Consider the following 24,884-nt stretch of genomic DNA (forward strand, 5'->3'; position numbering starts at 1 on the left):
ACAGGGCTGGGTCCCCTCTGTGCCTGGAGGTACTGACACTGTAAGAATGATAGAACTGAGGCTGGGATGGGGGATCAACTCAAATGTTTAAAGAGCCAGAGCGGCAAATAAAATCTGGCTGGGATTAGTTTTTTTCTGCATCTGACCTTACCAGAATCCTCTTTCCAAAAATCTAAGCCTTCTCTGGGCACACAGGGTGTTTCTGGAGGCCAGTGATACAGCGGAAGAGCCAGGGGTTCAGAGCCAGACTGCTAGGTATGAGTTCACTATAAGCCTGGTAAATCGGACTCCGTGACGCCATTGCTCTGAGCCTCAGTTTCTTCTGTGAGATGGAAAACAGAGTCCCCTCCCAGGACTGTTTTGGACTTTAAATGAGCCAACATGGTTAATGCATATAAACTCCAGTACAGTGCCTGGGACACAGAGGGTCCTCAGCAAACTGAAATTTCACTCCTAACTTTGTCCTTTGCCAAATGAAGTCAAACCATTGAAAGTCCTCTCCATGTACAAGAGACATCCATTTGTCCATCCCAGAAGGTGCTAGCACAATAGAAAAAGGCTTCCTGAACAGCCACAGGCAGAGCAGGATAGAGAGATGTACACTTTGCTGAGCTGATCATAAATCTGAATGAAATAATTATGTGAAGTATTCAAGTATTCAAGCAATTCAATGAGAAGATGCCTCATCTGCCTTGATGGACTTTTCAATTACTCATTTTTAGTACTGCATTATACCATTCTCTGGCAATAATTATTAAACATTTCAACTGTATTGCAATATAAAATTTAAAAGGCTGATTTATGGCCTAGGCACTAGACTACCTAGTATAATGTTCCCCAATTAGATGGTTCTATTTGTTTAAAGCTGTTTACCAGAGTGATTTTCCAGCATTGAGTCAAAACTGACACAAGCTCCCCAAGTGGAAGATGAGGGGACAACGAGTTAGATCCAGTGGATATAGGCACTAGCCTTGGGATCTTAGGGGATGTGAGCCTAGGCTCCCCACTTCCTAGTCCCAGCTTCTGAATTCATAGAATTACTGGGATGATTATGTGAAGTGGTAGATATGAAGTGTTAGCAACAACACAGAGGATGGACTCAATAAATGTAGGTATTATTGCTATGACTGTGCATTCTGGGATGCCCTGGATTTCCTGGTTATTCACACGTGTGTATCAATCACTTCTAGGCTCTGGGCACTAAGGGTGCTGGCAGAGCCCATTCTCTGATTGTCTCGAAGGGAAGTCACAGTTATTGGGCACCTAACCCTTCCAGGCACCTCGGATTTCTTCCTTTATCAGCACGATACAGCCTTTTACAGATAAGGACACTGAGGCACAGAGAGGTTAGTTACTTTTTTCGAGGTCATTCAGTTACTAAGACTGGTTCAAAAGCCCAAACATCATACTCTCTACCACCCCAGACTGTCTCAGGACCCTAGGAGGCATATTTCACTTGGTTCGAAGGAGAAGTCCTCTTTCTCTTCCTGGTTCTTCTAAAGGAGATGCCTCTTCTCTTGCTGAGAATTACCTACGCTTAGTAAATTACCAGTTCCCCCCAAGTCCATTTCTGCCTGTCATAGCATCTCCCAAGTGGAAGATGAAGTTCTTTTTTTTTTTAACCAAGGGCTATACTGTAGATAGAGTGATCAGGCAATGACCCCCACCCCCACCCCCCCCCCACACAGACACCAGCTCCACTGGAGCTTGTCCACTGTACTTGAAGCTCCCAAGCCAAGCTGGATTTAGGTGCAGGCCAGCTGGGTTGGTGCCAGGATAACAGTCTATAAGAATCACTAAAACATCACTGGAAATGTAATGAGATGGAAGAAAATGAGCTTTACCAGAATTATGGAGAGTAAGCATGATATGAGAATAATGGTAGTAATGATATTTATTATTATACAAAATACATCATGATTATAATACATACAGCAGTAGCTTCGTGCCAGGAACATCTCTAACTATTTTATATATATATTAATTCATTTAAACCCTTCCAGCCCATTGAGGTCAGTACTATTATTATCTCCCACTTTACAGATAAGAAGACTCCTTCCAGAATGGCTAAGGAATTTGCCAGAGTCATACCACTAGTAAACAGGCTGTTGGGCTCTCCCAGGCCCTCCACCATTGCCTCCTGGTAGAGGCAAACCCCCAAGAGTGCTTAAGTGACCAGAGATGGTGTCTAGACTGCTTTCCAGGCTTCTTTGTTGCTTGGTGAGGTGTGCAAGTTCAGGGCCAGGAACTGAACTGCACAGGGCAATAAAGAGGGAGTGATTGCTGAGCCAGCAGTCTTCCCTGCCTCCTCCTACACAGCACTCCAAATGAATGTTGGGCAAATATTTAGAGAATATCCTTTTGAAAGGAGGCCAGATTATTAGCCTGCTCAGGGCACCCACGTGTCCTGGTCCAGCCCTGCTCCTAAACCTGGCCTGCTGCGTTTGCTCTCAATATGTAAAACACCCCACATAATATGGAGGATTAATCTGCTCTTCAGTGGGAAACATGATCCATTAGCTCTCAGGACTCAACCTCTATGGATCGGAGGCCATGTGCCCAGGACAAAGTGACAGAGGGGCTACCTACAGTGATCATGGTTACCTCTCCGCCGCTCCTCCCCCAGGTCCTCACTTCTCAGGTCTGGGAGGTGGAGTGCACATCCCTGGCAAAGAGAAGATAGAGCAGAAAGGGTAAAGGAGATGAATAAAATGAAAACAAGAACCTGTTGGAAGAGATGCTGGTGCAGAAAAGGATGCTGATAACTGGTGAGAGTATTTAGCTAGGCACTGGGATATGAGGGTCTCTCTAGGGAAAGAGGGCAAGATTTGGAGCTAAACCTTCACAGTCTACAAGAGTCTACAAGACCATCCAAAGCTACACTGCCAACACAGACATTCAAATGATGTTTCTGATGTGTTTAGAAAAACCTGCAAAAATGTGGGGGCTTCTAGGACAAATAAAAAAACAAGACACAACAGTATACACACAATACAAACACAACTATCTGCACATTTCAAAAATATAAATAAAGGAAAGTCTAGAAGGACAGACCAAAATGGCTGAAACAGTGGGGGGACTTTTCTCCCCTTTACTTTTCTGTCTTTGTCAACTTTTCTAAAATGAATTTATGCCTTAGTGCAATAAAGGCAAAAATCCTTACTTAATTTTTAAAAAATCTGTATTGAAAGCTCTTTCATAAAAGACAAAGCAGCTGTCTTTTCTTCCATTGACCTTCGCACTAAAAAAAAAATACACATGGGAAACTAGAAAGAGGTGATTTAATGACCAGGATTATTTTCTTTGGATTCTCACTCAGATTCCCTTCCTGGAAAGATCCAGCAATAATAACCTACATTAATTTCACTCCCAGAAAAATTAAAAATGTGAAATTTAGCCATAAGGGATGATCATAATAGCCTAAAAATTTTAAGCAACAAAATGTTCAACACTCGGGTTTTTTGTAAAATATGGACTATCCTTACTATGGGCTGCTATGCAGTCATAGAAAATTTTATTGAGAGATATGCCGAGTAGAAAAGAAAGTTGTTCATGATGTGCTATTGAGTGAAAAAGCAGGTCACAAGAGAGTAACTACCATATTTTCTAGAATCCCATATATGTATGTGTATATATGTATAATCTGAAAAGATACACTTTAAAAGGTTAATAATAACTCTCTTGGGGGTAGTAGAATTTTAAGTAATCCTTGTTTTATAATGTTTACCTCTCTATGTGTTCTGATTTTCCTTCATTGAACAAATATCTCTTATATAGTCAGAGTAAAAATTTATACCTGTTTCTCCTCTTCAGAATGTCCTCCTCCTGTGTTAATACGATTAGTTCGCATAAGGTGTTGGGGGAAAACTTCCCTCCAGGTACAATATACTGAGGGCTTGTTATGGGTATTGAATGCTTTGTAAATATAACCTCATTTATTCTTTATGTCAACCAAGCAAGATAGGTTTTTTTTTAACCTCATTTTTCAGATGGGAAAACAGACTCATAGACTTGGCCAAAGTCATCCAACTGGAAAGTGGCAGAGCCAAGATTTAATCCAAATCTACCTGACCCAAATATCCATGCATTTTCCATCTACCATATTACTTTGCACAAATGTCCAGAGAAAACATATTTATGAGATGATGCCAAAGGACATATTTTCCTTTACTCACCCTAACCCACCCTATGTGTTACTGTTGCCTGCACACTCTGATGCAACAAGCCATATTTATTTTTTTAATTTTATTTATTTATTCATGAGAGACAGAGAGAGAGAGAGAGGCAGAGGGTTCTCTGCTCCTGCAGGATCCCCAAGGAGCAGGGAGCCCGATGTGGGACTTGATCCCAGGACTCTGGGATCATGACCTGAGCCGAAGGCAGACGCTCAACCATCTGAGCCACCCAGGCGCCCAATAATCCATATTTAGATATGCTACTGCCCTCTCCCTCAGACTCAGCTCACCCACTACCAAGATCAGTAAGGACTTGAGGACAGCATGCTTAAGCAACCACTCTTCCCAGTTGAGGGTTATCACATCACTATCCCTGAGAGGCATCCTTGGTCATGGTGTCCTGCATTGACTACTGGGCTCCCAAGTTGTTCTCCTATTCCCATCTCACATACCCCCAGCAGAAGTCCCTTCTTAAACTAAGGCCCAGGTTTCCAAATCTACCCTCTCCTGCCAACTCTGCCCCCAAGACCATGTGCATGGAACCAGTTTCTTGTTGTGGGTGCCATTCCAAGTTCTCGTTCCAATTATCTGACTTATCCTTGGTTCTCATGTGGGAACTGGAGCCCTGATCCTGACCACGAACCCTCACCTCTATGTCTGAGATTCTGCTTCCTGATGTCCAAGATGCCACCTACATGAACTTCCGGACAGTATTCTCCAAGATGTCCCACTGCCATGGTGCAAGTTAGAATGCTTGAGACTCCATCTGACGCCTTGACACTGTTTAGGTTAATCTCTTGAGACTTATGTCTGTCAGACCAGAAAGGGTAAGACAACATATCAGGAGAGGATCCAGATCAGAGTTGAGGAGGAAGATCAAGAGTAGATTTAAGAAAGAAGTATTGTGTATTGAGCCTGAAAACAAAGCGAGGCCACAAACAGGATGAGGCAAGAGTAGATATTCTAAGGGTAAAGGCAGGTCCTGATGCAGCTTTCAAAATGGGTATGGCATGTGATTCAGGACTAAGAGTGTGATCAATGAAAGGGTTTAGAAACTTTTACAGTCATGCTGATGAGGTAGCTCAGAAAGCCCCTAGCATTGAAAAGGTCTATTCATGACCAGATGTCCAACCAGTTGCCGTAACTATAGGTTGCCAAGCATTCTGGAAATTAGACCTTGTCCCCCTGTTTGAACCTGGGTTTGCCTTACCCGGCTATCTCACTTGGCTGAATGGGGACCAGCCACAGGTCCCTTGAGCTCTCTCTTGAAGTGAGTCAAGCAGCCCACTTTACCAGCAAATCTCTCCCAAGTGACTTTAAACTTAAACTTAACCTCAAAAGGTTTATTTTAGCCTATATTTTTTATTTTTTTAAGATTTTATTTATTTATTTGACAGAGAGAGACACAGCAAGAGAGAGAACACACGCAGGGGGAGTGGGAGAGGGAGAAGCAGGCCTCCTGCCGAGCAGGGAGCCCGATGCGGGACTCGATCCCAGGACTCTGGGATCATGACCTGAGCTAAAGGCAGACACCCAACGACTGAGCCACCCAGGTGCCCCGAGCCTATATTTTTTTAAAAAGAATGACAACTGGGGCCTGGGTGGCTCAGTTGATTAAGCTTCTGACTCTTGATTTTGGCTCCAGGTCATAATCTCAGGGTTGTGAGATTGAGCCCCACATTGGGTTCTGTGCTCAGCAGGGAGTCTGCTTGGGATTCTCTCTCTCCCTCTGCCCCTCCCGCCCCCCCACCCCCGCTCATGCATGCATGCGTGTGCACTCTCTCTCTCAAATAAATAAATTTTAAAAAATAATTTAAAAATTTTAAAAAAGAACAACAACAAAGAACAGAAGTGTTAGCCATGGAATGTTGTAATGAGGTCCTTAAAAAATATTAGAAACTTCTTCATTTAAAATAATACATCATCAATGTAGAAAATTTAGAAAATATAAAAAACATAGAAAGGAAATAAAAATCACCCATAATACTACTACTAGACCCAACTGCCCATTGTGATATGTCTTAATTTTCTAGTCTGAGTTACTCAGAAAAGAAATCACAGATTGAAATGAGCGGTGAAGGCTTTATTTAGTCATATTAGTTGATGCCTAACATGGTGGCTCTACTCAGACCACAAGAAGGGTGGAGATTTTGGGAGATGGGGAAAGGTACAAGAGCAGGTTTTGATAGACCCAAGGCTTATTGGAAGAAGCTAACATTTTCTGAAAAGCAAACAATTTTGGGAGCAGTCTCTGAACTGGAGGAAACAACTCCTTCTGTTCAATGCCTAATTACCATCTGGCAACTGAGGTTGTGGATAAACAATCATATTTACCTGAGGTGGCTTCTATGTCTTGGAAAACATTCTTCTTTGTTTCAGTACTGGACCAAGGGTCTTAGTCTTATCCCAGACTGGGATCTTTGCCAGAGGCAACTGGAAAGAGCACAGGCTTTGGCTTCAGACAGTGCTAGGTCAGAATGGATCACCCTGAGCTTCATTTCCTCATCTGTAAAATGGAAATAATTATTCCCATGAAGGATTCAATGATGTGACCACGCTAAGTACCTGACACATAGAAAATGTTAATTAAATATTAATTAGTCTTGGCTTTTCCGATATAGTCACCTAGAACCCTCCCAAAGATTGTAAATATTTAAGGTTAAAAGTTCTGTGACTCCCAGTAAAGGGGGTTCTCACGGGAAGCCAAGTGCACAGGTCTAAGAAAATCACATTGTTTGGAAATCCACTCTCACACCAATAAAACTGCATAAGGGAAACTAAGTACCCTCTAAGAAAATCTCAAGCAAAGTACTATTTACATTTACCAAGTACTTATGTTTGTGTTGGAGTGGGGTATTTAGTTGCGGGCTGGTCCAATGTATGTGGTTCCATGGCACTAAGCTTGACTAAAGAAACTTCTAACCTAACATAAGGGAATGACACTATTAGGAGGGCCTGTAGCATAGGAAAAGAGCACAGGCATTAGAGCCCGGTAGGGCTCAAACCCTGGCTCCACCCCTGTGGGACTCCGACAGGTTATTTAACCCATCTATGTCACAGTCATTTCTTCAAGGATAGGCTTATCAGTTTCAGGAGGAAATGGAAACAGTATATGTAAAGTCCTTGGCCAATATAGTACTCATAAATGGTAACTATTGTTATTATAATTAAGGCTATTAATTACCATCTAGAAAAACAAAGTCCAAAGTCAGAAGGAAGTCCAGGGAGTTGTCTAAGAGAGGTAGGGCAGATATTACAGCCCAGACAGAGCTGGGAATCTCACAACCAAAGGGAGGAGGCAAATAGACCGAGTTCTTCAGCATGCAACTATTATGTATCAGGCTCTGTGCTAAGTACTGGGGAAACAATGAGAAAAAAACTAAGAGACATGGTGCCTGCTTTCATGTAGCTTACAGATTATTAGAGAAGTAGACATTAATCAAGGAATCAAAGTATGTAAAATTAAAAAATAAAGTGCCTGAAAGGAGAGAGATGGATCATATGAGAACATATAAGGGAGGAAATTGCCATAGTGAAAGAAGACAGGGAAGGCTTTTCAATGAAGAAGATGAGGGAGCCGAGATGAAGTAAAGGAAAGAGGGGAAGAGAGGAGAGGAGAGAGGGAGGGAAGGTAGGAGGGGGGAAGATGGAGGAAGGGAAAAGATGGGAGGGAAAAATGAAATAGGAATTGGTCAGTCTTTGGCAAGAGAAAACACAAGTCCAAAGTAGCCAAGTGCAGAAAACGAGGAGGGAGATGGCACAGTAGGAGGCTAGAAACGTAGGAAGGCAGAGAGAGATTCAACTCTGTTAAGGATTTCAGTCTCGATTCTAGAAGCAGTGAAAATCTGTAAATTGTTCTAAGGAGGGAGATATTAGAATTAAATTTATGTTTTTAAAAGATCACTTTGGCTTGCCATATAGAGAACAAATTGGAGAAAGGCAAGAGAGAATGTACAAAGGTTAGTTAGAATAACTTTATTTTAGTTCAGATTAAAAATGATGTAGCGGGCGCCTGGGTGGCTCAGATGGTTAGGCGTCTGCCTTTGGCTCAGGTCATGATCCTGGGGTCCTGGGATCAAGTCCCGCATCGGGCTCCCTGCTCCTTGGGGAGCCTGCTTCTCCCTCTGCCTCTCTCTCTCTCTCTCTCTCTCTCTCTCTCTCTCTTTCTGTCTCTCATGAATAAATAAATTTAAAATCTTAAAAAAATAAAAATGATGTAGTTTAGTCTGGGTAGTAGTAGGGATGGTAGTAGGAATTCAAGAGATATTTAGGAAGGTAAAATGGACAGCATTTGGATATGAAGGGGAGAAGGAGGGAAGAGCCAAGAAGGACATCCAGTGTTTCTGATTTGTACAACTGAAGTAAGGTCAGGCTAGAGGGAAGATAGTTAAGTCAGTTGCTGATGGGGTAGATTTGAGGTGGTTTTGATCCGAGAGGAAATGCAAATAGAACATAGAAGTTCAGAGATGCATGTCAGAGGAGTGACCAAGACTGGAAATACAAACCTGTGAATCATCCACACACACAGGTAGTAATTAAAGCCATGAGTTGAAATGAGATCACCTGCAGAGACAGAATAAAATCAGAACTGGAGAGGGTTTAGGGCTAGCCTTGAGCAATTACAGATTCAGAGGCCAGTAGAGGACGAGCAGCCAAAGAAAATGGAGAAAGAGTAGATAAGAAAGTGGAGGCAAGGAGGAGGGCAGGAAGGAGCTATGGCACTAAAGCCAAGCAGGGAGAGAGTGCTTTAAGAAGAAAGACTACAGAGGATTTACTGGATTAAGCATCGCAGAAGGCACTGATGGTCTTAGCTAGAGTGTCTGGGTACCATGATGTTTCCAAAACTCCTGGGATTGAGCTGAGAATGAGTGGGATGTGAAGTGAAGACAGTAAGCATAGCCAACTCCTTCAAGTAATTTGATTGCAATGGAGAGGAGAGAGAGAACACCGTAACTGGGGAGGGATGAAGGGATAACTCAGAGTCACTTAATTTTGAAATGGGAGAGACTCAACTATGCTTAACAGGCTAACAGGAATGAGTCCACTGGGGCAAAAGTTGAATCTGGAGGGGAGAAAATTCATTCTTAGAGTCAGGAAGAAGTGATGGGATCAAAGCAGAAACATAAGGAAAGTAAGGTTCCTCTCTTATAACAGCAATAAGGAGGACAGGGTGGATGCAGAGGAGAAAATGAAGGACTCTACATCTGATGACTTCTGATTTTGTCTGTAAGGACACAAGGTAAAACAATAAGCAAAGAGGAGAGAGAAAAGTTGGAGGCTTGGGGAGAGTCGAGAATATTTGAAATCATCATTGTCAAGAATGGGAAAGTAAAATAACAAATGGGAAGTATCTGACCAGAGTCTAACCTGCTGAGGTTTTTATCAGATACACACAGCCAGGTAGCAGGGCAGACTCAGGCTAGAAGCCAGTTAATATAGAAGACAACTGGCCTTATCATGGGGTGAACAGTTTATCTAAGGTTGGGATTTCATCACATCAGGAAGATAAAACGACAGAGAGGTAAGGGAGTTTTTAGAGTTTGTATACTATATATGTAAAAATAAAGACCTACAAATAGATGACACCATGTTGATAAAGAAGAGTAAGGAAAGGGGACTTGCCCTTCTAGATGTTAAAATATAGTGCCATGGGCAGGGGGTGGGCAGGAGACTAAAACAGAAAGCCCAGAAACAACATGAGTGTTTGGGAACCTGGTATATGACTAGGTTGAATATATGCCCCATTTGCCTGGGAAAGTCTCAGTTTTGCCTGTTATCCCAGAACAATGATTAATAACAGGATTTTCATCCTTGTTTGGTCAATAACTTATGTTGTCATTCTATATATGACAGAGGTGGCATCACAAAAAGTGGGGCAAAGATGAATTAAGTAGCAAAAAAGTAACTCACAGTGTGGACTTCTGATGTCCCATCCCACATGTAAGAAGTGGAAGTCAACACTGCATCCTAATAGCAAGTAAAAAGCTAAGCAAACTGAAAAATCAACAGCTCTTAGATCCATCAGAGAAGTTAGTTCACAGGGCAAACCACTGCCCCCAGGATTGGGGAGACAGACAGGACAATACAGAGGATCACAACTTACCAGAGCAGAAATCTCCACATGCCAGCATAGGAAAACCTAAACTATAATTGCTAGATTGTTAGAGGCTCAGTGTGGACAATTCTGAGAGATAAAAACTCCAGAGGCACCCAATTATTGGGGTGGGGATGAGGAACAAAATTTTTGAATTTTACCTCCAGGAACTCAAATTCTATTTGAATTTTATGTTTTCACCTCACATATTTTGATGCTCTCTTGTTAGGTGCATACACACTAAGGATTAGTATGTCTTCTTAGAATATTGACCCCTTTATCATTTTGTAATGCTCCTCTTATGCTTGATAACATTCCTTGCTCTGATGCCTGCTTTGTCTGACATTAATATAGCTACTCTTGATTTCTTACGATTAGTGTTAGCATTGTGTATCTTTCTCTATCATTCTGCTTTTAATTACATCTGTCTTTATATTTAAAGTGGGTTTCTTGTGGACAACATATCAGGGTCTTGATTTTGATTCACTCTGACAATCTTTTAGTTGGTATATTTAGACTATTGATATTCAAGGTGATTATTGATATAGGTGGATTAATATTTGCCATACTTGTTTTCTATTTACCCTTTTGTTTGTTTTTATTTTTGTCTTTCACACTTCTGTCGTTTTTGTCTTTGATTGACCATTTTTATATGATTGTATTTTCTCTCTTTTCTTAGCAAATCAATTATATTTCCTTTTTTTATTTGCTTTTTTAGTGGTTGTCCCAGAGTTCATAGCACTGGAGAACACTTCTCCTCCCCGACACCTTACCACCACATTACTAAAGGCCTATTTACTTCAATTCTTTTTACCCAGAACAAAATATCCACCTTTCAACAAAAAATTAAAAAGCATACTAAAAGGCAAAAAAAAAACCCCACAATTTGGAAAGACAAAGAAAGCATAAGAAGCAGACATGGCAGAGATGTTGGAATTATAAGACTGGGATATACCACATTCTGGACCATAAAACACAGCTTAACAAATTTAAAAGACCAGAAATCATACAATGTCTGCTCTCAGAGCACAATGAAATTAAACTGGAAATCAATAACAGAAAGATAGCTGGAAAATCCCCATAAACAACACATTTCTAACCAACACATGGGTCAAGGAAGAAATTTCAAAAGAGGGCGCCTGGGTGGCTCAGTTGGTTAAGCGACTGCCTTCGGCTCAGGTCATGATCCTGGAGTCCCAGGATCGAGTCCCGCATCGGGCTCCCTGCTCAGCAGGGAGTCTGCTTCTCCTGCTGACCCTCTTCCCTCTCGTGCTATCTCTCACTCTCTCTCTCTCAAATAAATAAATAAAATCTTTAAAAAAAAAAAAGAAATTTCAAAAGAACTTTAAAAATATTTTAAACTAAATGAAAATGGAAGTACAACTTATCAAAATTTGTGGAATGCAGCAAAAGCAATGCTTAAGGGAAATTGGTAGCACTGAATGTATATATTAGAAAAGAAAAAGATATAAGAGCAATAATCTCAGCTTCCTCCTTAGAAAAAGAAAAGAAAATTACATCCAAAGTAAGCAGAGGAAAAGAAGTAATGAAAATGAGAGCAGAAATCAATGAAATTGTAAACAAGAAATCAATAGAGAAAACCAACAAGACCAAAAGATTGGCTCTTTGAAAAGATCAAAAAAATGGAAAGGCCCCCAGCCAAGCTAACTAAGAAAAAAAGAGAAGACGAAAATCACTAATATCAGAAATGAAAGAAGGAGCATAATTATAGATCCAATGGACACTAAAGGAATAATAAAGAGCTATTGTGAACAACTCTGTGCCTACAAATTTGATAACCTACATGAAACAGACCCGATTCCTTGAGAGACACAATCTGTCAAAACTTAAACAAGAAGAAATAGACAATCTAAATAGGTCTATATCTATTAAAGAATTGAAGCAATAATTAGTAATCTCCCCAAACAGAAAGTACCAGACCCAGATGGGTTCACTGATGAATTCTACCAAACATTTAATGAAGAAATTATACCAAAACTCTACTTTCTAACTCATTCTATGATGCCTGTGTCACCCTAACACCAAAACCAGAAAAAAACTTTGCAAAAAAAAAAAGAAAACTCTAGTCTTCTATTTCTCATTAATATAGATGCAAAATTCCTCAACACAATCTTAGCAAATCAAATCCAACAATGTACAGGAAGAATATATACCATAACCAAGTGGAACTTATCCCAGGTAATGCAAGGCTGGTTCAACATTTAAATATCAATTAACATAATCCATCACTTCAACAGACTAAAGAAGAAAAATGTGATCATTATCAATAGATGTGGAAAAAGCATTTGACAAAACCCAACATCCACTCGTGATAAAAACCCTCAGCAAACTAGGAATAGAGAGGAGGAATATCTCAACTTGATAAAGCACATTTACAAACAAAACCTATCCCTAATAGCATACTTACTGCTAAGAAACTTGAAGTTTTCTCAATAAGATCAAGAACAAGGCAAGCATATCCCCTCTTACCACTACTTTTCAACATTAAACTGGAAATTCTAGATAATGCAATAAGACAAGAAAAGGAAATAAAATGTATACAGATTGGGAAGGAAGAATTAAAACTCCTTTCTCAGATGACATGATTGTCTACATAGGAAAGTCTGAGAGAATCAACAAAAAACCTCCTGGAACAAATAAGCAATTATAACAAAAGATCACTGGTTGTCAGGGGTTGGAGGGAGGGAAGGATGAATAGGCAGAGCACCAAGGATTTTTAAGGCAGTGAAACTATTCAGTACAGTACTATGTAACCTCAGTGGTGAATGCATGTCATTATACATTTGTCAAAACCCAAAGAATAAACAGCACCAGGAGTAAACCCTCATGTAAACTCTGGACTTTGGGTGATGATGGTGTGTCGATGTAGGTTCATCAGCTGCAACAAATGTACCAGTCTGGTGCTGGATGTTGATAATAGGGAAGGTTGTTCATGCGTGGGGACAGGGAGTCTATGGAAACTCTGCATTTTCTGCTCAGTTTTGCTATAAACCTAAACTGCTCTTAAAAATTAAGTTTATTAATTTTTTAAAGTAGCTCACAGTGTGGAGAAAATAGAGTTGGAGCCCTACTCCATTTTATTAAAAAATAAACTCTAAGTGGATAGAAGACCTAAATGTGAAAGGTAAAATTATAAAGCTAATGGGGAAAAAAATACTGGAAAATATCTTTGTGGTCTGTTTTTTAAGGCAAGACTGCAAAAGTGCAAGCCATAGGAGAGAAATTGATGAATTTGACTAGATGGAAGTTATTTCTGTTGAATGAAGAATTCCAAAAGTAAGATGAACCTCTGAGTGAACCTCCCACTACATAGTGTATATTGCTGAGAAGCTCTCGTGGGTTCGCAAGTAGAGCAGCATGAAGAGCTTCATTACAGCAGTGTTTGTGGAGGTAAAGATCTGGAAGTCAGCTGACTGTGCCTCACTGGGAGAATGGATAAGTAAAATGTGGTTTATGCATGCAGTGGAATACTAGGCTGCAGTCAGAAGCAATGAATTACATTCACATATAGTAATTTTGACATACAGGTAGCCCCGCTTTTATGAAAGTTCATGTTATGCCACTTTGCTTTTACGGAAGACCTACACTAATACCTGTGTTCACAACTGAAAGAAATCCAAAGATTTTCACTTTTATGAAAAAGGCAAAAAGTGAAAATGGCACTCAGCATTTGTTTTGCAGTGAGCTGTTTAAAGGCAGTGCACACCTGAGCAGCAAGAGAAATATGGCTATATATACTCAGCATCTCAGCATTAAGCCCCATATAGCTTTGAACTGTGTCTGTGAACATCTGGGTTTTATCTTGACTTATTTTAAGCATCTGTTTGCAAGATGTGTCCTAAGGTATCAGAAAAGCCTAAGAGAGGTTATTTTTGGGGTCTGGGAACACTCAAAAAATTTTCCATATAAATTCATGGTAACTGCTGCTTCAGTTTATACCATTCCAGCTTACAAAAGATTTCAATAGGTATGCTCTACTTTCAGATAGTGGGGGAAACCTGTATCTTAAAAGCATAAGATTAAGTGAAAGAAACATTAAAATACAAAACAATTATATGTAACTTCAAGTGAGTTACATATATATGTGTGTATATATATATATATATATATACGTAATATATATAATATATACACATATTTTAAATATACAGTATGTATTATATAAACATCTGTATGTTTATATATATATATATATATATATACACACACACTCAGAAGGACATATATAAGTGAGAGTAGGATAAAGAATATAGAGATAAACAAAATATATTAGAAAATTGCTTTTGCTTTGTCCAGGGATAAAAATATATGATGAACTAAGGAGTTTGAGTAACTTACCTGCTGTCCTAAAAGGAATATGAATTTTTAAAAGTAAAATAAATACAATATGGATATTATCTTATTAAATTGTATTTGAAGATAAAATGAGTAATTCAGATAAAGCACTTAACTTAGTGCCTAGCACCTACTAAACACTCGATAAATGTTATCTGTTATTGTTATTAGGAGTACTCGTGACACAGCTACTACTGATCAATTGGAGTTGGCACTTAAGACCTATTGGATTTAGATGATTTCCCCCAAGAGATCCTTCCAGGTCTAACAGTCTGTAATAGTACTAGAGGGATAAGCAAATTCTGGCAGCAGACCCAGAAGCAAACAGAGAAATGCTGAACCAGTCTTGGGGAATGGGAATGGCTACCAGTTTTTTTGCAGTGTCCAAGGAAACCTTGATGGTTAACTTGGGAGAACACCAACACAATGCACAAACTCAGGAGGTAGAGACTGCCAAATAAACAGTGCCATGAAGCTGGGATGGAGTTTATGGACTTTGGTGGACTTCCTCCAAAGGGGTGTTTTCTTTTAGCATTTCGATTTCAAGTTCTAAAACTGTAGCTGAATTACAAATTTTAGCTATTTAGAGAGTGTTGGCTTTGGATTATCCCCTCCCCCTCCTCTTCCTCCTTCTCCACCTCCTTTTCCTCCTCCCCTGAAGTGGGACACGGGTATGATAGTGAAATAAGCAAGATCATCACCTAGTGGCCTGTCCTTACAGTGCTAACACTAGATCCTGGTCCCAGAGAGCAGAGCACATGTGCCAAATCCTTGCCTTCATGTTAATTCAACAAGCATTGATTGGAACTCTATACCAGGCACTATTCTGGTGTCTGGGGATATAGAGCTGCTAACACACAACGACACGTTTAAAAATAAAATTAAGGAAGTGTCAACTCGGAAACTTAAGAAAGAGCCTTCCCAAAGTGACATTGCATTTTAATGTGTTTACTTTCCATAGATCATAGATGAAGAAGAAACACAGTTTATGAGTAACTGCCCCGTTGCGGTCACTGAAAGCACCCCACGGAGGAGGACACGGATCCAGGTGTTCTGGATAGCGCCACCAGCAGGAACAGGCTGTGTGATTCTCAAGTAAGTGAATAAGGGGTCATTAGAACACTTCACTCTCCCTCCCTGCAGTCTGTCAAAGACTTCATGGTGGGGTTGCAGAAAGAAAAGTGGCTTTGTTGGGGCATCAGATGAGTGGCATCAGCCCTCTGCCCTTAGTTATCTCAACTCTGAAATGGGGTCAAGGGCCATTACTGATGAAACGCTGTAAAAAGAATCATTTGCCCAAATCTCTAATATGGAGATTTCAGTGATTCTCGAATTCAGTGATTCTCCTGGCCATGCCCTAGCTTCTAGAGCTATTGATACTAGCGCTGGCTAAGAAAAATTACAAATCAGGTAAGGATAATCTCTGACTTCCTCCATCTGGAATTTAACACCACTATCCTTAAATTGTGCTAGGCTGACCTGAGACCTAACTGTAACCTCCTTAGTCTCTGGCCCTCCTTTATGATCTTATTTTCTTCCTCTTATCCTCAAAACTGCCCTCATGTGCCACTTCCTATCTAGTCTCCCGATCCTCCCTTTGTTAAGTTACAATGCATGGTAAGAGGTGTTAACTTGGGGGCGCCTGGGTGGCTCAGTTGGTTAAGTGTCTGACTCTTGGTTTCGGATCACGTCATGATCTCGGAGACATGAGATCAAGTCCCGCATTGGGCTCAGCTCTCAGTGCAGAGTCTGCTTGAGATTCTCTGTCTCTCCCTCTCCATCTGCCCCTCTGCCCACTTGTGTGCACACTCATGTGCACACGCTCTCTCTCTCAAATAAATAAAATCTTTTTTGTAAAAAAAGAGGTGTTAACCAGCTAATAGTTTTCCTGTGGAAGCAGCCTTATCTCAAACCTGTGTCTCCAAAATGGTATGCCGTGGGATGATGTTCAGAGAGATGTAAATAGGTGGGCAGGAAACCAATTTCTACAGTTAAGTAAGTTTGGAAAATGCTGTAGACTATATCCCCTTCTTGCAGATTCACAACATATATTAGCAGATTCAAAGTTTTGCAAAGTCCTACTCAAATGAAACGTGTTTAACTTGGTTTCACCAGCATTTCCCAAACTTATTTGACTCCTTTTTTTCTGAGACATATATTAACATTCACAAGTTTGGGAAATGCAGCCATAACCTATTTTAAATATATTTAAAGACCGTAGAGAGGGATACTGTGAATTTCAGGATTTCAGACAGGCAAATTGTCATAGGTAGATGGACAAGGCTCGAGTCCCAGCATCCAAGAAGCCATTTTCCCATGAAAATTCCCAACCATCTTCCTCTTATTTGAGTCCTCTGGGGCCTTATTTATATATTTGGTTCATTTGTCTACACCTCTGGCAGGTGGACATTTTGGCAGTCTTAAAACTGTGGTTAAATTCAGCCCACCTCTGAGGGGCTACTAAGGAGACATTCCAACCAGGCAGTCTAGTCTCTGCAGCTTCTGGACTCAGCTGTGCCTGGCTTATGAAAAAAAAAAAAAAAAAAGAAAAAGCCCAAAGAGGTCTCTGGAAGCCTCTGTCCATTGTCCAGGCCCAGCCCTGTTTTTGTCTAGCCTCCCTTTGCTGCCCCCATCCATGTATCACTTGTTTCTTAGTTTGATGCAAGCTGAACGTGCTTACTCAGATTCCTTGAGAAGTTGGTCTCTTGGCATCAATCTGTATCAGTGGAAAAAAAAAAAAAAAGAATTAGCAGTAGAACTTTTAAATATGAAACCTTATATATAAACCCCAGTATATAACATGTATCTAGTATCTAACTGAACTATGGGAGAAAGCCCGTGGAAATAAAGGCCACTGAAATGAGAACAAACGGGGGCTATTTATCGAGTCCTGGCTATATAACAAGGGAGTCAGCTGCCATCACTAGCATTTGGCAGGGACTCCAAGACCGGCCGAGGAGTGGGAAATCTTTATAGGGGAATAAAAGGGCAGACTGCAGGTATGTTCTGATCGGAGGGTAGATTATTAGCATGGGAAGCTGGAAGCAGGATAACTGAGAGTAGAGCATCTTATGTGATTGGTTTGGAGAGCATATTTGGGTTTCTCTTGTTGGTCCTGAGTTGGAAATAGAGGAGGCAATGGGGGCAAAAATTAGATGAGCTGGTAGTCAGTGACAAGTCCTAAATGTTCTGGCTGACACTACAGGGGTTGTGGTTCCCAGGCTGGTTGCTGCTGAGTTCGGGGGTCAGAGTTCTATTGTTGTGGTCCTATGTGGCCTGCCTGTTGTGCATTGGTGTTTTCGGTGTCTCAGCCTGGAGACCAGGTTCCCGGTGTGGCCATCCGGTAGGCACACTCTTGCCCCTGGCTGCCTGGGCACTCTGCAGAGCCTGGAGCTCTGAAGAAGAAAGTTGGAAAACGTTAGATTTATGTGGTGAGTCTTCCTGCTCTGAAAATCCTGACCCTTCTGGCTGAGACCTCTGGTTTTCTTTGACTTACTGTTCTCACAAACCAGAAGTGTTTGATCTTCCTGGCAGAAGCCAGAAAGGCCTCTCTTGTTTACCCATTAACAATGAACATATGTGAACATATGTTTATCCCTTAACAATGAACAAGTGTGGCTTGTTCAGTCCCTCGTTCTTTCAACAAATGTAACTGAGCTTCTATTTGCACAGGCATGCAGGATATATAGACAACTGAGGTATGTTCTTGGCCCTCAAGTTTCCACGGGCCAAATGGAGGACAGAGAAAAGGTCAGCCAATACTTTCTATGTACCAGTAATTCAGCAGGCACATCTAGCGGGTTTTATCAGATTTAATCTTCCTAACAAACTACTTCCATTTTACAGAGGAGATCCCAGGGAAATTAGGCGAGTTTCTTGAGTCACATATCCATTTAACTCCAAAGCCCCATGTTCTTCCTTTCTTTTGTTGGTTCTTTTTTTTTTTTTAAGAAGGTATCTGGAGGAACAAACCAAAGATATCCAGCACAGATGGGAAATCAATATCTACTTCTGTTTCTCAAAATGGCTAGTTGGTTGTCCCACATCCATTTATTGAAGAGTTTGTCCTTTCTCCAATTGCTTGAAACCCTACTTCATCAAATATAAAATCTTGACATAGGTCCAGTTCTGTTCTGCTGCTCTTTTTATCTATTCCTGCACAAAACTCTCACCATTTTATGGCATAATTTTATTTTATGTTTTGGTAGCAAGTCATCGCCCATTAATCTTCTAGTTCAAAACGTTCATGGCCATTCAGGCAGATTCATGTTTCCAAATGAATTGCAGAATAAGATCGTTGTAGTTCAATAAAACTTACATTGGAATTTTGAGTGGGGTTGCATTGAATTAATAGTTTAGTGTGGGAAATGTCAGCATCCCTACAATATGTTTCCCCAGTCAGAAATATGGAATATCCCCTATTTATTTAGGTCTTTTATATCCTTCAGTAAAGTACTGTAATTTTTCTTCATTGAGAGTGCACATTCTTGCATGGCTTTTTCCTCATAGGTATTTTATAGTTTTAGTGCTTTTGTGAATGGGCTCCTTTTTTGTTCCTATTATACTTTCTAATCATTGATTGCTTGTGTTTAGGAAAACCATTGATTCTTGTACTCTGAGTTTGAATCTGAACACTTTTGAGCTCTCTTGATAGTTCTAATGGCTTGTTCGTTAATTTTTTGCAGAAATTATGAATAAGTATACCTTGTGTTTCCTTTTTGTGTCTTAGTTTATTATCTGTCATCTCTAGTAGACCATTAAATGGTGGTGTTCATGCTTATTCCTGATTTTAATGGGGATTCTATGATATTTTACTTTTTAAGTATAACATGAAGTACAGGTTTCAAATTATGCTTTAATCAAGTTGAGAGGGACTCTTTTTTTTTTTTTTTTTTAGAGACGGAGGGAGAGAGAATGGGGTGGGGGAGAGGGAGACAGAAATTCTTAAGCAGGCTCCATGCCCAGCGTGGTAACCCTGAGATCATGACCTGAGCCAAAATCGAGAGTTGGACACTTAACTGATGGAGCCACCCAAGTGCCCCGAGAAGGACTCTTGATCTAGCTGATCTTCACATAGAAGGCAGCATTTGGGGAACTGGCCAACCAGTATTCCCTGTGTACCTGTCATGTGCCCAGAGCATGGGAAAGACTCGGGGTATAAACAACGATCCTGACTTCCAAGGTATTTTCAGTCTGGTTATGGTATAAATAAAAATATGCATGCAAAGGTTAGCAAGCCCAAGGCAAGCATGAACTGGGGACAAATTAAATGTGGTTAGTCAGAAAGGAGATGAGCGAGGAAGGGAATAATGGGAGCACCAGAGTTTCTTGGAAAGTTAGTGTATATCTTCAAGGCTGTAATAGGGTTTGGATAAATGGACAGAAGGATGAGCTTATTCCAGGTGACAGGGGTGGAGCTAGTGAAACTGAGGTGAGAATAAGCATGGCAGCCCTGGGAGATTAGAAGGTCTTTGGGGGCCAAAATCCATTGCTAAGTCATGGAGGTCTTCTAGTGTCAAGATGAAGAGATTGAATTTGATTCAAGAGGAACGAGGGAGCCATTAGTGGTTATTAAACAGTGGACTGACATGCTGGGAGGAAAGTTCATTAAAAAGTTAGTAAGGACACTTAAATCTGGCAGCAAAGCTCAGGACGGATGAAAGGGGAGATGCCGACTTTCTTGCAGAACCCTCGCTTGCAAAAAGGAGCATTGGTGTTGCGGTGTTCTGTTAATATTCCTGGTAGGATAAGCTGCAGAGTCTGCTAAATTTCTGTAGATGACAGCTCTGAAGCCTTGGTTAGTTGTGTTCCTTTGCCCACGAGGGCAGGAAGGGAAGCACATAGCAATTACGACTTTGCTTTTGGCGCAAAGCTGACATCATTTCCATTTTCCATTCAGATGCAAAGATTTGAACATTTCTAAATTACATGCTTTCCAGGCAGACCTCCTTCTAGCCTTCTCCCTTCACATGAATGATCCAGCACTTAACGTTGCCCCGGCATGCTACATTGCTGCCAGAATGCTGTAAACGTGATAGCAAAGTAGCAACCGAGGGAAAGAGCGAGCCCCTGTGAATAGAATGGCTGTGTACAGACCCCACCAGAAGGAAATCTTGTCTTCTTAAATCTGACAACTTTTGTCCCCCGAAGTGATCCTCTCTTTTCATACATTTATTACCTTTATGACCTACGTTTATTACTGGGTTTCTGACATCCATTTGTAACTTTCCGGGAGGGTCTGAGGTGTGGGTCCTCCTGCTCCTGAGGAGATAGTCATTGGTGAACCGTTTGGGGAATTCCACCTTACAAAATAGGGGTTGGATACAGGGTCCCGGGAGTACTAATAGCCAAGAGCCAAGCCCTGTTCTAGGGGTATTACAAATACTTAGGTAATCCTCGGAGCCACTTTCTGAAGCTGATACTACAGAGGACACTGAGGCACAGGAGAGAGTAAGTAACTTGCCCAAGGTCACCGGGTACATGACAGAGCTGCGATTTAAACAGAAGGTCGGGGCTCCGGAGTCTGCGATCTGTACTCTACCATCGCAGATCAGTGCTCCTGGGTCAGGTTCAACTCTGACTTCACTCTCTCCCCCCAACACCATTAGTTGCCAGATCTGTCTCTTCTGTCTCCCACTTGCTTCGTATTCATGGCCTCATCCACAGACACTTCTTGCCCCAGTATTACTAGAACCTCCTCATTGCTCACGCCCATTCCTTGCCCTCTGCTCCTGCCTCTGGGGTAAGATTTGCTGTGCTCACGTGCAGCTGAGTCACACCACTTACCTACCAAAGCTGAATGGCGCTCTCCGTCACCTTCAAGATAAAGTCCAGAATTTTAATCAGAGCATTTAAGTCTCCCCATGTCTTTTACCAGAGTCCCTGATCAGCCTCTTCTTGCCCTGAATCCCTCCATTAACCCTGCACTCCAGCCATTCCTGCATGCTCATTCTCTTGGTAACATTTATTGAGAGGCTCCCGGGTGTAGGCACTGAGGACTCAGAGGCTATCTGAGGATGTCACACATGAAACAGATCAGGTTCACGGTCTTTCATCGGCAATTTGGAAATCCAAGAAGCTCTAAAATCCAAAAGATTTTTTTTGACTCATTGAGGGCCCAAACCTGCCCTGAACTGACTTGAAGTTGTTCATGGTCTTTTAGTGTAAATATTCATGTGCTGGATGCTGCCCCAGACCCTGATAGGAAATAGTACAAAATATATAGGGTTGGCGTGGTATTGTCTTTCTGAAATCCAAAAATATTCTGAATTCTGAAATGCACTTGGCCTCGGGGGTATCAGATAAGGGAGCTTTGCCCTGTTGATACAATCCCCAGTGGGAAGTTTGGCAATGACAAGTATCACTCCAAGAGTACAAAGGATGTGGCCCCATGGCAGGACTGGGCTGTACATAAATGTTAAAAAGAAGCAACGCATTTCTTGCCCAGTTTCATCACCTATTCCCAGCTGCAGCTGCTACAAGATCTGAGAACTTATTCAGTGTCACCCATTGCCAAAAAATACAGTTAGCATGGTGTCCAATGCCCTTCATGACATGTTTTAGTCCCTCGACAGCCTCATTTCTAGGTGCTGAGACTGAGCCTCATGGAGGGGCTCAATTTTAGTCCTCTTGGTGGCCCTGGTGCAGGGGTTGGCAAATCACAGCCTGTCGGCCAAATCCAGCCCACCGCCTGTTTTCGTGAATAAAGATTTATTGAAATACAGCCACATTCATTCATTTAGGTATTGTTTAGGGCTGCTTTCATGCTATAGCAACAGAACTGAGACGTTGCAACAGTAAAATATTTTTTCTCTGGCACTTTCTAGAAAATGCTCTAATGCATACCCCAGGGCTAACAACTTAGTCACTGCTGATTCCTGTCCCAGGTCCTCTGAAAAGCCCAGTTGAGACAAAGACTTGTATTCAGGTGGTTTATTTGGGAAGTGATCCCAAGGAGCAGGGGAGGGGGGTGATAGGGCGGGCATGATTCAGTCAAGTGTATTAACTTGACCATCACTGTAGGCAACTGGTGCTTGATCCCACCAGGACCTTTTGAGAGGCCTTATGACACATGTCTCAGAACAGTGTGCCCAAGGATAGAGGGGGAGGCTATTAGCCATTGGCTTCCAGCCTCCAGTGATCAAGGTTGGCCCCACAACATGAACTCCCCATGCACTTCTGGGTTGTACACAGGTGAGCGTTCACCAGATTCTGAACCCAGACTGTAGCATCAGGGAAGCTCAGGGAAAGGAAGCAAGAGCGCCCCATGTGGACGAAGTGTGCGTCATGCAATTGCAGTAGGGCAGAGCTGGTCACTGCTGTCCCCGTGATTGGGGTCAGAGCTGGGATGGGAGGATGTGATGAGGCCAGCGTACAGAGGTGCCCGATGCATCGATAGTGTGCCTGACAACGTGGGTAGCTTATATTCCTCACCAAGCACTGGGCTAAGGTGTGCCGCGTGCCTTATCTCACTTAATTCCCGTAAAAGCCTCTAGGGTCTTCTCTGTTTTCTCTGTAGGATTTTCCCATTTTGTCAAAGAGAAAACCAAGGTTTAGAGAGTTCATATTCAGGGTAATAAAGCAGCTAGGTGATAAAGCTGGGACTTAAACCCATTTCCACCTGACGCCAAAGCCTTTGTTGTTAACGAAACACCACTGAACTACCCTGACTGAGCTCGACCAACCCTCACCTGCCCACTGCCTTCCGCCTCAGTTGGTCTCTGAGGTCTGTGAGCTCAGAGTCCCTCCTATAAACCAGGAGGTAGGGGACTGTCTGTTGGGGGCGTGGAGGTGGGGGGGGGAGAATGTTGTTTCCCAAGGGAGGAAACTAATTGCCATTTGGAAAGTGAAAATAAACCCTGCACCTGACAAGAGAAAGGCTCATTCGTGGGAAGAGAGGCTGTGTATTAAGGAGGAATTAGGGAACACTCATAATACTTTGTAACTTCACAGAGCTCACCAACTTTTTATCTTAGAAGGAAATAACAGAGGCCCACATGAGATGACTGTGTATGATTTAGAGGAAGCTGGCAGCGTTAGGAGGATCTGAGGTGCAGCTTCCCCCACAATTTTTCTGGCATGAGGTATTGAGAAGAACCACCGTGTCCTTGTTGTAAGTCAGGGGGGCTCTTGACGTCAGCAGGACCAACCAGGGGAGGAAACCGGGAGTGGCCAGAAAGGAGCTGGGGACCCCTGAGCCTGTTGAAGTGGCTGGTTCTGGGACAGCACTCGGAAAGATGGAGGCGATGGCTAAAAGGGCAACATATGCTCGGTTTAGGAAGATTTCGACGCCTGAAGACCTACCATCTAACGGGTAGAATCCAGATGCCAGGAGTTCCTGCGAGGCCAGCAGTGGCACGGTTCCAAGAGATCAGGAGAGCAGTCCAGTGGCAGCAGTGTGATTCAGCAGCTGGAGTCCCAGGTGCAGGACCCAGCCCCCCCGCCGGGGGGGGGGGGGACTGGCAAGCGTTAAACAGGAAGTGCGTTAAACAGAGCTCCAGGCACAGCAGCAGACCGACGCACAGGTGGAACCCTGAAGCCCGGCTCCACCGACCGCGCCAACGTTGTGAGGGGCTGGGGGCGGGAGCGAGAGTACACAGCCCCTCCCCATTGTGCACCAGGGCCCCACGCCCCACAGCAAGACGGCTTCCAGTCCTCCCCCACTGATGGAGCAGGACCTGCTAGTACCTTCCCTGCCCTGGTCAGGGTGGGATAAACACATGAGGTTTTGACCCTGTGGACATTTTTTAGTTAAAAGTTAAGATTCAGTTCACATAACATGAAATTAACCATTTTAAAGGCATCAGTTCCGTGGCATTTAGTACATTCGCAGTGTTGTGCAACTGCCCCCTCTGTCTCGTTCCAGAACATTGCCATAGCTCCTGGAGTAAAACCCCTCCCCCGGTAAGCAGTCTCTCCCCATTCTCCTGCCTACAGCCCCTGGCAACCATCAATCAGCATTCTGTCTCTATGGATTTACCTATCAATCTTTCAGATAAATGGAATCATACAATAGGTGGCCTTTTGCATCTGGCTTTTTTCACAGAGCATAGTGTTTTTTGAGGTTGATCCATATTATAACAAAGTATTGGTACTCATTCCTTTATATATCTGAGTAATGTTCCATTATCTGTATATACCACAATTTGTTTACCACCCCCCCGCTGTGGGCATTTTTGACATGGAATAATCAAAGTATCAAACTAGAGACGTTTGGGCTACAGTGAAAAAGTACCCAATGGTGTCACACCTACATATAT

At 42.1% G+C, this 24,884-nt stretch overlaps 1 protein-coding gene across 2 annotated transcripts in view; it reads left to right on the plus strand.

The window, feature by feature from the left end:
• The window catches only part of SPON1 (spondin 1), a 248,970-nt gene that overhangs the window by 53,339 nt on the left and 170,747 nt on the right, over window positions 1-24,884 (plus strand). For both annotated transcript variants that reach the window (XM_027577773.1, XM_027577774.1), the window contains one exon: window positions 15,587-15,720. In XM_027577773.1, the coding sequence (XP_027433574.1) occupies window positions 15,587-15,720 (134 nt within the window). The remainder of the gene's footprint in view (window positions 1-15,586; window positions 15,721-24,884) is intronic.

The sequence above is a fragment of the Zalophus californianus genome, chromosome 11, assembly GCF_009762305.2.
Source record: "Zalophus californianus isolate mZalCal1 chromosome 11, mZalCal1.pri.v2, whole genome shotgun sequence".
Classification (NCBI taxonomy): domain Eukaryota; kingdom Metazoa; phylum Chordata; class Mammalia; order Carnivora; family Otariidae; genus Zalophus; species Zalophus californianus.